General features: G+C 44.6%; 1 protein-coding gene across 4 annotated transcripts in view; it reads right to left on the bottom strand.

Annotated features, from left to right (window-relative positions):
- The window catches only part of LOC137376222 (limbin-like), a 211705-nt gene that overhangs the window by 131055 nt on the left and 67333 nt on the right, over positions 1 to 13317 (bottom strand). For all 4 annotated transcript variants that reach the window (XM_068044349.1, XM_068044367.1, XM_068044359.1 and 1 more), the window contains 2 exons: positions 12934 to 13173; positions 6591 to 6766 (listed from right to left, as the gene is read on the bottom strand). In XM_068044349.1, coding sequence (XP_067900450.1) covers positions 6591 to 6766; positions 12934 to 13173 — 416 coding nt within the window. The remainder of the gene's footprint in view (positions 1 to 6590; positions 6767 to 12933; positions 13174 to 13317) is intronic.

The following is a 13317-nucleotide window of genomic DNA, read 5'->3' as shown; positions in this document are numbered from 1 at the left end:
CAGGATAACAAAGGAGACTCCAGTGCCCGATGCTTTCATCCTTGTTATTAATAGCAAACCAGTACTTTAACATTTGCTCGCTTTCCTTTAGACATCAACAGCCCTGATACTGACCCACCTCTGGAAGGAGATGCAGCTTATAGGGTTACAGTGAATGATCAAATGTTGGATTTATGTTAGCACAGTACACAGAGAATTAATTATAGCATAGACTCGGAAGAAAATGAAGCCTGAGGGGAAGACACTCTGAGCTACGCTCATGAATCTCCTCAGCCGTTAAATAAAAACCACTGGATTGTTTGTTAGCAGAAAAACCTGGTTCAGTTTGCATTTTTTTTTTAAAAAGCTATCTTGAAAGATTGATCTTGAAAGTCAGTTTTCCCTCCTCTAGTTTTTATTGCAGTATAGTCCATTTTCAGGTCAAAGGGATAAAGAGTACATTTGCCTGTAAGTCTCTGACGATAATGCTCTGTACCAGCTCATTCATAAGAGTAGCCTGGAAATACACCCTACCCTCTGTTGGAGGAAGCACCACGTCCCCATTCTGTGCCTCTCCCAATAATCGAAAGACAACGAAGAACCCACCACAGGGACAATCACAGTTGCTTGCTGTGGTGATTCTGTGATCCAGTACTCTCACTGGTGAGCAATGATCTCAGAGAGTACATTTCTTGAGAAACCACTTCTGGGGACCCTATTCCTTTCTTCCCATAATTTATTCAGGTTTTATTCAATTCATTTCAAATTATATATTAATACTAACAGAAGGAAAGCGATTAACTGAGAGAACACCACAGCTCCAATTTTAGGTTCTGTTCACGCTACAAATGAACTCAAAAGGGGCCTGAAAGAGCAGGAAATCAACTGTCCTCAATCTGCACTCATCCTGCCATAGATTCATAGAGATATTTACGGCACAGAAGGAGGACATTCAGCCCATCAAGTCCAAGCCGGCTCTCTGTACAGCAATCCAGTCAGCAGTCCAATTTCCCTGCTCTATCCTCGTAGTCCTGCAAGTTTATTTCCTTCAAGTGCCCATACAATTTCCTTTTGAAATCATTGAACATCTCCACTTCCAATACCCTCGTAAGCAGTGAGTTCCAGGCCATTACCACTCACTGTGTAAAAACGTTCTTCCTCACATCCCCTCTGCATCTCTTGCCAAAAACTTTAAATCTGTGTCCCTCAGCCCTTATACTATTAGCAGATGGGAACAGCTTTTCTTTGTCTACCTTATCTAAACCGGTCATAATCTTGTACACCTCTATCAAATCTCCACTCAATCTCCTTAGCTGCAAGGAGAACAACCTCAGCTTCTCCAATCTGACCTTATAGCTAAAATCCCCCATCTCTGGAATCATTCTGGTAAATCTCCTTTGCACCTACTCAGCCCTAAAGTGTGGTGGCCAGATCTGGATGAATACGCTAGCCGAAACAGAACTTCATAAAAAGTTCAGCATAATATCCTTGCTTTTATACTCAATACATCTACTTATGAAGCCCAAGATATGCTTTGCTAACTACTCTCAATATGTCCTACGACCTTCAAACATCTATGCACATGCACCCCCAGGTCCCTCTGTCCCTGTACACTCTTTAGAGCTGTGCCATTAAGTCTATATTTCCACTTCCTATTCCTTCTGCCAAAGTGCATTGTAATGAGTTATTTTTATGTTGTCTTATGCAACATAAATGAGATGCATGAAGTCCAGTTATGTTGAAAGTCTCAGACACGTTTATTACAACTAAACAATTATACACAGAAATGAGCTATTTACAGAAACTTACTCGAGGTATTAGTTAGAGTGAATCTAGCTTGTAGTCACATGACTGCATCCTGGTATGTAGCTCATTAGCATACTAAGATCTTAAAGGGCCATCACTCTTAAAGGCAAACAAACAACATGCATCACCTCACACTTTTCTGTATTAAATTCCATCTGCTACCTGTCTGCCCATTCTGCTAGCCTATCTACATCCTGTTGCAGTCAATTGATATCATCCTCACTGTTTGCCACATCTCCAAGATTGGTATCATTGGCAAATTTTGAAATTTTACTCTGTAAGCAAAGATCCAAGTCATTTATATATAGCAAAAAATGCAATGGTCCTAGCACTGACCTTTGGGGAACACCACTGCCCTGTCTGAAAAAACATTTACCACAACTTGCTGTTTTCTGTCCTTAAGCCAATTTTTTAATCCAACTGGATACTGACCCACTTATTCCATGAGCCTCAATTTTATTAACCAGCCTGTTATGTGGTACTTTGTAAAACACTTTCTTAAAATCCATATAGACAACATCCACTGCATTCCCTTCATCAACCTTCGCTGTTACTTAAAAATTCAACTAGATTAGTCAAGCACGATCTGCCTTTTACAAATCCGTGCTGGCTCTCTTTAATTAACTCAAACCTCTCCAAGAGCCTATTGATTTTTTTCCTTGATTATTGTTTGTAAAACCTTATCCACCACTGATATTCAACTGATCAAGCTGTAGTTACTAGGAATGTCCTTAAACCCTTTCTTGAATAAGGTGTCACATTTGCCACTCTCAAATCCTCTGGCATCTCCCCCATATCTAAGGAAGATTGGAAGTTTATGGCCAGCCCTTCTGCTTATCTCCACCCACTTCGTATAAATTTGCGTGAAGTGAAATTAATGGCACAGGAAGCTCCTGCCACAAAAGAAGCAGGAGCTTCATAACATTAGAATTAAGATTGCACCACGTCCCCACTGACTCTCACCATCTATTTCAGTCTAGACTCAACATTCTATACAGCTGCATAAAATGAGTACCAAGAATTGCTCAGCAGCTGTTCAGTACTGAAATAAATTTTTAAAGAATCAGGAAAATTCATAATAATGGCTTTGTAGGATGCTTTCTTTGTAAGTAGTTTTATGCTTTTCTTCCCATTTTGTTTTAGCCACTTTGTTTTTCAGAATGTTTTCTACCACAGATTCTTACACTGTCATATTTTGTTTCAGTTCTAGAAATGTGAACAATATGTTTCCCTGTGCGAATCTTATTATTTCTACATTTATGGGAGAAAGTAAATGAAGAGCAACTGAAGGATTCGTGGCAGTTCTCCCTTGGCGTCCTGACCAATATTTATCCCTCAACCAACATCATCGAAACAGTTTGTAGGACCTGGCTGTATGCGAATTAGCTGCCACATTTCCTACAATGTAATCGTGATTACACTATGAGAAAGTACTTAAATGGCTGTGAACCATTGGGACATTCTGAGGTTAACTGCAAGTTTGTTCTTTCTTGTAATTCAGCATTTCTCCCGAGAGGAAGTGAGTTGCAATATTATTTTCTGCATATGTCTATCTTCTTCATCTTTGGCCTCCTTTTCTCGAGAGACAATGGGTAAGCGCCTGGAGGTGGTTAGTCGTTTGTGAAGCAGTGCCTGGAGTGGCTATAAAGGCTAATTCTAGAGTGACAGGCTCTTCCACAGGCACTGCAGATAGAATTGGTTGTCGGGGCTGTTTCACAGTTGGCTCTCCCCTTGCGCTTGTCTTTTATCCTGCCAACTGCTAAGTCTCTTCGACTCGCCACACTTTAGCCCTGCCTTTATGACTGCCCGCCAGCTCTGGTGATCACTGGCAACTGACTCCCACGACTTGTGATCCAGGCCTCGCTGCCGTAGAGCAAGGTACTGAGGACACAGGCTTGATACACTCGGACTTTTGTGTTCCGTGTCAGTGTGCCACTTTCCCACACTCTCTTGGCCAGTCTGGACATAGCAGTGGAAGCCTTTCCCATGCGCTTGTTGATTTCTGCATCAAGAGACAGGTTATTGGTGATAGTTGAGCCTAGGCAGTTGAACTCTTGAACCACTTCCAGAGCGTGGTCGCCAAGATTGATGGATTGAGCATTTCTGACGTCCTGTCCCATGATGCTAGTTTTCTTGAGGCTGATGTTTAGGCCAAATTCGTTGCAGGCAGCTGCAATCCTGTCAATGAGTCTCTGCAGACACTCTTCAGTGTGAGATGTTAATGCAGCATCGTCAGCAAAGAGGAGTTCCCTGATGAGGACTTTCCGTACTTTGGTCTTCGCTCTTAGACGGGCAAGGTTGATCTTGTGTGGAGGACTGCAACACAGCACCAAATAGCACGACAAAAAAAGGAAAGAAGGTACCAACCCTTTCTTTCGCAAGCTGGAACGTCAGAACTGTGTGTCCTGGCCTGTCGGAAGACCTTACACAAATGAACGATTCTCGGAAGACCGCCATCATTAACAACGAGCTCAGTAGACTCAATGTGGACATTGCAGCACTTCAGGAGACACGCCTCCCTGCAAGCGGATCTCTAAGAGAGCAAGACTACATCTTCTTCTGGCAGGGTAGGGATGCTGAAGAACCAAGACAGCATGGAATGGGCTTCGCCATCAGAAACTCTTTTCTCAGCATGATAGAGCCTCCATCAATTGGCTCGGAATGCATACTGTCCATCCGACTGCTCACCACCTCTGGTCCAGTACACCTACTCAGCATCTATGCTCCAACACTGCTCCCCACCTGAAGCTAAAGACCAGTTCTACGAGGAACTCCGTAATATCATGAGTAGCATCCCCAATATCGAACAACTGTTCCTGCTGGGGGACTTTAATACCAGGGTTGGGGCCGACCATGACTCATGGCCCTCCGGCCTTGGGCGCTTTGGCATTGGAAGGATGAATGAGAATGGACAGAGACTGCTTGAGTTGTGTACCTATCATAACCTCTGCATCACCAACTCATTCTTTCACACTAAACCCTGTCACCAGGTTTCTTGGAGGCACCCAAGATCACATCGTTGGTACCCGCTGGACCTCATCGTCACAAGGCAAGCCTCTTTAAACAGCGTTCAAATCACATGCAGCTTCCACAGTGCGAAACCGACCACTCCCTGGTGTGCAGCAGGTTAGACTCAAACCAAAGAAGCTGCATCACTCCAAGCAGAAGGGCCGCCCGCACATCAACACTAGCAGAATTTCTTATCCACAGCTGTTACATAAGTTCCTATATTCACTTGAAAAAGCCCTTCAAAACACGCCTACAGGGGATGCAGAAACCAAGTGGACCCACATCAGAGAAGCCATCTATGACTCAGCTATGACCACCTATGGCAAACATGTGAAGCAGAATGCAGACTGGTTTCAATCTCACTTTGAAGAGCTGGAACCTGTCATAGCTGCGAAGCCCATTGCACTGTTGAACTACAAGAAAGCCCCCAGCGAGTTAACATCCGTAGCACTTAAAGCAGCCAGAAGCACTGCACAAAGAACAGCCAGGCGCTGCACAAATGACTACTGGCAACACCTATGCAGTCATATTCAGCTGGCCTCCGACACCAGAAACATCAGAGGAATGTATGATGGCATTTTGGGCCAACCAGCAAGAAGATCGCCCCCCTCAAATTTAAATCAGGAGACACAATCACTGACCAACGCAAACAAATGGACCGCTGGGTGGAGCACTACCTAGAACTGTACTCCAGGGAAAATGTTGTCACTGAGACCGCCCTCAATGCAGCCCAGTCTCTACCAGTCATGGATGAGCTGAACGAACAGCCAACAAAATCGGAACTCAGTGATGCCATTGATTCTCCAGCCAGTGGAAAAGCCCCTGGGAAGGACGGCATTACCCCTGAAATAATCAAGAGTGCCAAGCCTGCTATACTTTCAGCACTCTACGAACTGCTTTGCCTGTGCTGGGACAAGGGAGCAGTACCACAGGACATCCGCAATGCCAATATCATCACCCTCGAAAAGAACAAGGGTGACCAAGGTGACTGCAACAACTACCGTGGAATCTCCCTGCTCAGCATATTGGGGAAAGTCTTTGCTCGAGTCGCTTTAAACAGGCTACAGAAGCTGGCTGAGCGTGTCTACCCTGAGGCACAGTGTGGCTTTCGAGCAGAGAGATCAACCATTGACATGCTGTTCTCCCTTCACCAGCTACAGGAGAAATGCCGTGAACAACACATGCCCCTCTACGTTGCTTTCATAGATCTCACCAAAGCCTTTGACCTTGTCAGCAGACGTGGCCTCTTCAGACTACTAGAAAAGATCAGATGTCCACCAAAGCTACTAAGTATCATCACCTCATTCCATGACAATATGAAAGGCACAATTCAGCATAGCGGCGCCTCATCAGACCCCTTTCCTATCCTGAGTGGCGTGAAACAGGGCTGTGTTCACGCACTTACACTGTTTGGGATCTTCTTCTCCCTGCTGCTCTCATATGTCTATCGTCTCCCACAAAGACTATAATATTCATTGAAAAAAAAAGACCCAATTAAGGCTTCAGTCACAAGTATTATTTTCTGTAACTCTGGGACCCAGTTGCTTAAAGCTTTGTTCCTCAACACAGTCAGTATCTGTGCATTTTCAAAACTATTCCTTTAATTGCTATCTTTTGTTCTTTCCCCAGTCATACCAACATTTTGTAAATGCCTTTTAGTTAGCTATGCACTGTGCCAAAGTGAATAAATTCATCCATGTACACAAATCCTGCCTAACTGAAGTCTTGACATAAGATGGGATTGATTCTCTGGACTCTGTGGTTATACATTTGTTTTGATTGACATCATGCCTTACTTTTTCACCATATTGACAAAGCCTGCAATGTGGAGGGCAACTGTGTTCAGGAGATTGCGCCTATGGTTCACACCCCGGTGGATTCTGTTCATTAGATTTTTCCTCTTTGCAAGGCCCTCATCAAGTATTTTCCTCTGGGAAGCTAGCTGCTGGTCCATCAGCGTCTCCAACTGAAACTAGAAAAGGACATAAGATTCAGACTAAAATGTTATCTATTGTCATTAAAAAACACACACATACCTTGTGAACATTTTGAATTTAATGATGCTCTTCAAGAATAAACTTAATCCATCTAGAATTTACAACATTTGCTTGCAAGACCCTGCAGGGGAGATGGTGACATAGTGGTAATGTCACTATACTAGTAATCCAGAGATGCAGGCTAATGCCCTGGGGACATGGGTTCAAATCCTACCATGGCAGCTGGTGGAATTTAAATGCAATTAATTAATCAAAAAACTGAAGTTGAAAGCTAGCCTCAGTAATGCTGCCATGAAACTATTGACTGTTGCAACATGTCCTTTAGGGAAGGAAATCTGCTGTCCTTATCCGGTCTGGCCTACACGTGGCTCCAGACCCAAAGTAACGTGGTTAACTCTTAATGCCCCTCTGAAATGGCCTAGAAAGCCACTCAGTTGTCAAGGGCAATTAGGGATGGGCAACAAACGCGGCCTTGCCAGTGACAACTACATCTCGTGAAAGATTTTAAAAAGTCTAGTTATGGTTATAATACATAAGCAATAGGCTTATTCCATTTAAAACAATTTTTTTTGACACCTCTGTCACCACAATGCCCAGGACCTTATAGATTGTGATTAATAAAACAAATGCTGATTGTTTGCATTTAACCATTCTCCAGTATAATTGCACCCTCCGGAGCTGGATTAACAAACTTTTCAAAATTTAAAATTAAATAAGGAGCTAGTTAGCTGCTTGAAAATCGACAAAGGGTCATTACAGTAGGTGCACCATGACTGACTTATTTTATTTTATAACCACTAACAAAACTGCTTTGTTAGGGATCACATAGTCATCAACAAATATTCCTCCAATATCATTAGCGATTTCACATTTGACACAAAAAAGCAGGCATTTCTGACTTTATAAAAAGGCAAATTGAAATTTCAGTTCCCATCTCCCACAGCAAAGAATAATTCTGGAGATTCACAATTCCACCTGTATGGTAGGAACGGGTTCCATTTAACATCATAGTATTTCTTCAAGGATGGAAATGGCCCTTTTTGACTGGAGTACAGATTAATACCATCTCTGGTCCCTTTCCTTTGACTTCCTCCTGTGTCCGTTTTGTCAGCATTTCTAATGGACGGCAAGAAATAAAACTCCTTCGCCCTCTTTGACGACACTGAGCCAATGCAGACAGAGTTCCTTGGACACACCAGCAATGTTTAAACTGTTGCTACAAAAATGTGGAGTGCGACGTCTATGACTGTGTGTCCTGTCTTAGTTCAGCATGCTGGAGAATCAGTTGGACAGCAAATCGGTTTGAAGATCTCACTGCAGCCCTGCAATCTGCTCCAAAGCACATCTTAGGACATGCTACGTGTGTGCCCAGCAATGGAAGAAAGGCAGAGAGGGGGTGGGGGGGGGGGGGCGGCTCTCCAGGCGAATCAACATCCACGTCATCGAGCTGCCCAACTTAAGTTGGGAATGTGACCCAGGAGAGCCGGGATAAGCAGCCACCATGGCATCGAATCTAGTGGCAGGACCAGGTTTATGGCTCAGCAAAAGGAAGGAAAGAACCCTCTCTATTCCAGGAAACCCTCAGCAAGATCCATCACTCCCCGCCCTCACTAGAGTAGCACTCAGAAGGAGCAGACTTGATCTGTACTGAGGCAGACATTCATAGCAGTTGAATGAAGTAGTATACGTGATAGATGATGGCGAGTGAGGGATAATGGTGGGCATGGAGTTAGGTGGATCAGCTCACTGGTAACATATATACAGCAATATTTCAGCTACACAAACTTAACATTAAAAACTATATATAAAAACGATATACTTGGGCGGTGGCTCCCACCCACCCTCCTCCTCTAACCAAAAAAAAGGACTCTGGTGTGTTGATAAGGTAAGCTTTTTATTTAAAAAGTTCTGTCCGTCCGATTGCTAAGCTAACAAGTTTTGACTTTTTTTTTTGGTTTTTCAGTCGATTTGTTGGGAATTTAGAATAGTGGGAATGGAGGTTAAGGCAGTTGTATGTTCCTCCTGCAGAATGTGGGAGGTAAGGGTCACCAAGAGTGTCCCTGCTGACTGCATCTGCGGGAGGTGCACCCAACTCCAGCTCCTCGAGAACCGCGTTAGGGAACTGGAGCTGGATGAACTTCGGATCGTTCGGGAGGCGGAGGGGGTTATTGAGAGGAGTTATGGGGAGGTAGTCACACCTCAGGTAAAAGAAGTAGGTAGATGGGTTACCATCAGGGGAAGGAGAGGGAACCAGCAGGCAGTGCAGGGATCCCCTGTGGTCATTTCCCTCAACAACAGGTATACCGTTTTGGATACTGTTGCGGGGGACGACTTACCAGGGGTAAGCAATGGGGTACAGGTCTCTGGCACAGAGTCTGTCCCTGTTGCTCAGAAGGGAAGGGGGAAGAGGAGCAGAGCATTAGTCATTGGGGACTCCATAGTTAGGGGAACAGATAGGAGGTTCTGTGGGAACAAGAGAGACTCACGGTTGGTGTGTTGCCTCCCAGGTGCCAGGGTTCGTGATGTCTCGGATCGTGTTTTTGGGATCCTTAAGGGGGAGGGGGAGCAGCCCCAAGTTGTGGTCCACATAGGCACCAACGACATAGGTAGGAAGAGAGATGGGGATTTAAGGCAGAAATTCAGGGAGCTAGGGTGGAAGCTTAGAGCGAGAACAAACAGAGTTGTTATCTCTGGGTTGTTGCCCGTGCCACGTGATAGCGAAGCGAGGAATAAGGAGAGAGAGGAGTTGAACACGTGGCTGCAGGGATGGTGTAGGAGGGAGGGTTTTGGTTTCCTGGATAATTGGGGCTCTTTCTGGGGTAGGTGGGACCTCTACAAACAGGATGGTCTTCACCTGAACCAGAGGGGTACCAATATCCTGGGGGGAGATTTGCTAGTGCTCTTCGGGGGGGTTTAAACTAATTCAGCAGGGGAATGGGAACCTAAATTGTAGTTCCATTGTACAGGATGTTGAGAGTAGTGAGGTCAGGGATAAGGTTACAAGAACGCAAGAGGGCACTGGCAAGCAAGAACTTGGTTTAAAGTGTGTCTACTTCAACGCCAGAAGCATCCGGAATAAGGCGGGTGAGCTTGCAGCATGGGTTGGTACTTGGGATCTCGATGTAGTGGCCATTTCGGAGACATGGGTAGAGCAGGGGCAGGAATGGATGTTGCAGGTTCCGGGATTTAGATGTTTCAGTAAGAACAGAGAAGATGGTAAAAGAGGGGGGGGAGTGGCATTGTTAATCAAGGAGAGTATTACAGCGACAGAAAGGACGTTTGAGGACTCGTCTACTGAGGTAGTATGGGCCGAGGTTAGAAACAGGAGAGGAGAGGTCACCCTGTTGGGAGTCTTCTATAGACCTCCGAATAGTTCCAGAGATGTAGACGAAAGGATAGCGAAGATGATTCTCGACAGGGGCGAGAGTAACAGGGTAGTTGTTATGGGGGACTTTAACTTTCCAAATACTGACTGGAAATACTATATTTCGAGTACTTTAGATGGGTCAGTTTTTGTCCAGTGTGTGCAGGAGGGTTTTCTGACACAGTATGTAGACAGGCCAACCAGGGGCGATGCCACATTGGATTTGATACTGGGTAATGAACCCGGCCAGGTGTTAGATTTAGATGTAGGTGAGCACTTTGGTGATAGTGATCACAATTCGGTTAGGTTTACCTTAGCGATGGGCAGGGACAGGTATATACCGCAGGGCAAGAATTATAGCTGGGGGAAAGGAAATTATGATGCGATTAGGCAAGATTTAGGATGCGTAGGGTGGGGAAGGAAACTGCAGGGGATGGGCACAATCGAAATGTGGAGCTTATTCAAGGAGCAGCTACTGCGTGTCCTTGATAAGTATGTACCTGTCAGGCAGGGAGGAAGTTGTCGAGCGAGGGAGCCGTGGTTTACTAAAGAAGTTGAAGCACTTGTCAAGAGGAAGAAGGCGGCTTATGTTAGGATGAGACGTGAAGGCTCAGTTAGGGCGCTTGAGAGTTACAAGCTAGCCAGGAAGGATCTAAAGGGAGAGCTTAGAAGAGCGAGGAGAGGACACGAGAAGTCATTGGCGGATAGGATCAAGGAAAACCCTAAGGCTTTCTATAGGTATATCAGGAATAAAAGAATGACTAGAGTTAGATTAGGGCCAATCAAGGATAGTAGTGGGAAGTTGTGTGTGGAATCAGAGGAGATAGGGGAAGCATTAAATGAATATTTTTCATCAGTATTTACAGTCGAGAAAGAAAATGTTGTTGAGGAGAATACTGAGATTCAGACCACTAGGCTAGATGGGATTGAGGTTCACAAGGAGGAGGTGTTAGCAATTTTGGAAAGTGTGAAAATAGATAAGTCCCCTGGGCCAGATGGGATTTATCCTAGGATTCTCTGGGAAGCCAGGGAGGAGATTGCAGAGCCTTTGTCCTTGATCTTTATGTCGTCATTGTCGACAGGAATAGTGCCAGAAGACTGGAGGATAGAAAATGTTGTCCCCTTGTTCAAGAAGGGGAGTAGAGACAGCCCTGGTAATTATAGACCTGTGAGCCTTACTTCGGTTGTGGGTAAAATGTTGGAAAAGGTTATAAGAGACAGGATTTATAATCATCTTGAAAAGAATAAGTTCATTAGCGATAGTCAGAACGGTTTTGTAAAGGGTAGGTCGTGCCTCACAAACCTTATTGAGTTTTTCGAGAAGGTGACCAAACAGGTGCATGAGGGTAAAGTAGTGGATGTGGTGTATATGGATTTCAGTAAGGCGTTTGATAAGGTTCCCCACGGTAGGCTATTGCAGAAAATACGGAAGTATGGGGTTGAAGGTGATTTAGAGCTTTGGATCAGAAATTGGCTAGCTGAAAGAAGACAGAGGGTGGTGGTTGATGGCAAATGTTCATCCTGGAGTTTAGTTACTAGTGGTGTACCGCAAGGATCTGTTTTGGGGCCACTGCTGTTTGTCATTTTTATAAATGACCTGGAAGAGGTGGTAGAAGGGTGGGTTAGTAAATTTGCGGATGACACGAAGGTCGGTGGAGTTGTGGATAGTGCCGAAGGATGTTGTAGGGTACAGAGGGACATAGATAGGCTGCAGAGCTGGGCTGAGAGATGGCAAATGGAGTTTAATGCGGAGAAGTGTGAGGTGATTCACTTTGGAAGGAGTAACAGGAATGCAGAGTACTGGGCTAATGGGAAGATTCTTGGTAGTGTAGATGAACAGAGAGATCTTGGTGTCCAGGTACATAAATCCCTGAAAGTTGCTACCCAGGTTAATAGGGCTGTTAAGAAGGCATATGGTGTGTTAGCTTTTATTAGTAGGGGGATCGAGTTTCGGAGCCACGAGGTCATGCTGCAGCTGTACAAAACTCTGGTGAGGCCGCACCTGGAGTATTGCATGCAGTTCTGGTCACCGCATTATAGGAAGGATGTGGAAGCTTTGGAAAGGGTGCAGAGGAGATTTACTAGGATGTTGCCTGGTATGGAGGGAAGGTCTTACGAGGAAAGGCTGAGGGACTTGAGGTTGTTTTCGTTGGAGAGAAGGAGGAGGAGAGGTGACTTAATAGAGACATATAAGATAATCAGAGGGTTAGATAGGGTGGATAGTGAGAGTCTTTTTCCTCGGATGGTGATGGCAAACATGAGGGGACATAGCTTTAAGTTGAGGGGTGATAGATTTAGGACAGATGTCAGAGGTAGTTTCTTTACTCAGAGAGTAGTAGGGGCGTGGAACGCCCTGCCTGCAACAGTAGTAGACTCGCCAACTTTAAGGGCATTTCAGTGGTCATTGGATAGACATTTGGATGAAAATGGAATAGTGTAGGTCAGATGGTTTCACAGGTCGGCGCAACATCGAGGGCCGAAGGGCCTGTACTGCGCAGTAATGTTCTAAAAAAAAATTGAAGTTGTCGTTTCGGTATTGCTTTAGTTATCTTCCTGGCAGCAGTTCTAGTGACCCCTGCCATGCCAGCCACAAATATTCATATGCACGGTGCACAGCACTACAAAACTAATACGCATTTCATCCGGTTTAAAAAAATTAGATTTGCTGGGTCTCTTTTTAAATAGCTCACTTTGCCACATAATCATCCCAATGGAAAACTGGCATCTCCTCAACCATTTCTCTGCAGAATAATGGTTTAGAGATACCAGCTTTTCTACCTGAATGTGCCAGCTTTGATGCAGAAGTTGGCTGGCTGAAGTTGCATCTAATTCCTCCTGCCTGGTGACCTCTTTCAGGTGGTCAAGGACGATGTCTTGAAATGCCCGTCTCAGACGCACAACTAACTCCCTCCGGGCATTTCCAGAAGCTTCTTCGTGTGTCACCAGCAGTGAGTACTTTAGTCGTTTCTGCTCCAATGTGTGCAATTGTTCCAGATCATTTCTGCATTGTGAGGCAATCTAAACAGACATCAAAGTAAATATTTAAATATACAACAAGACCATCTCTTTAATACTCCCACAGCTTCCTTATTTATATTGCTCTTGCTTATTCTTTACTGGTACTTTCTTTGATCTGAATTGGTATCTTAAAATCAAAGAAAA

Source organism: Heterodontus francisci, chromosome 1 (genome assembly GCF_036365525.1).
Source record: "Heterodontus francisci isolate sHetFra1 chromosome 1, sHetFra1.hap1, whole genome shotgun sequence".
Lineage (NCBI taxonomy): Eukaryota > Metazoa > Chordata > Chondrichthyes > Heterodontiformes > Heterodontidae > Heterodontus > Heterodontus francisci.
This window is presented reverse-complemented; position numbering and strand designations above follow the sequence as displayed.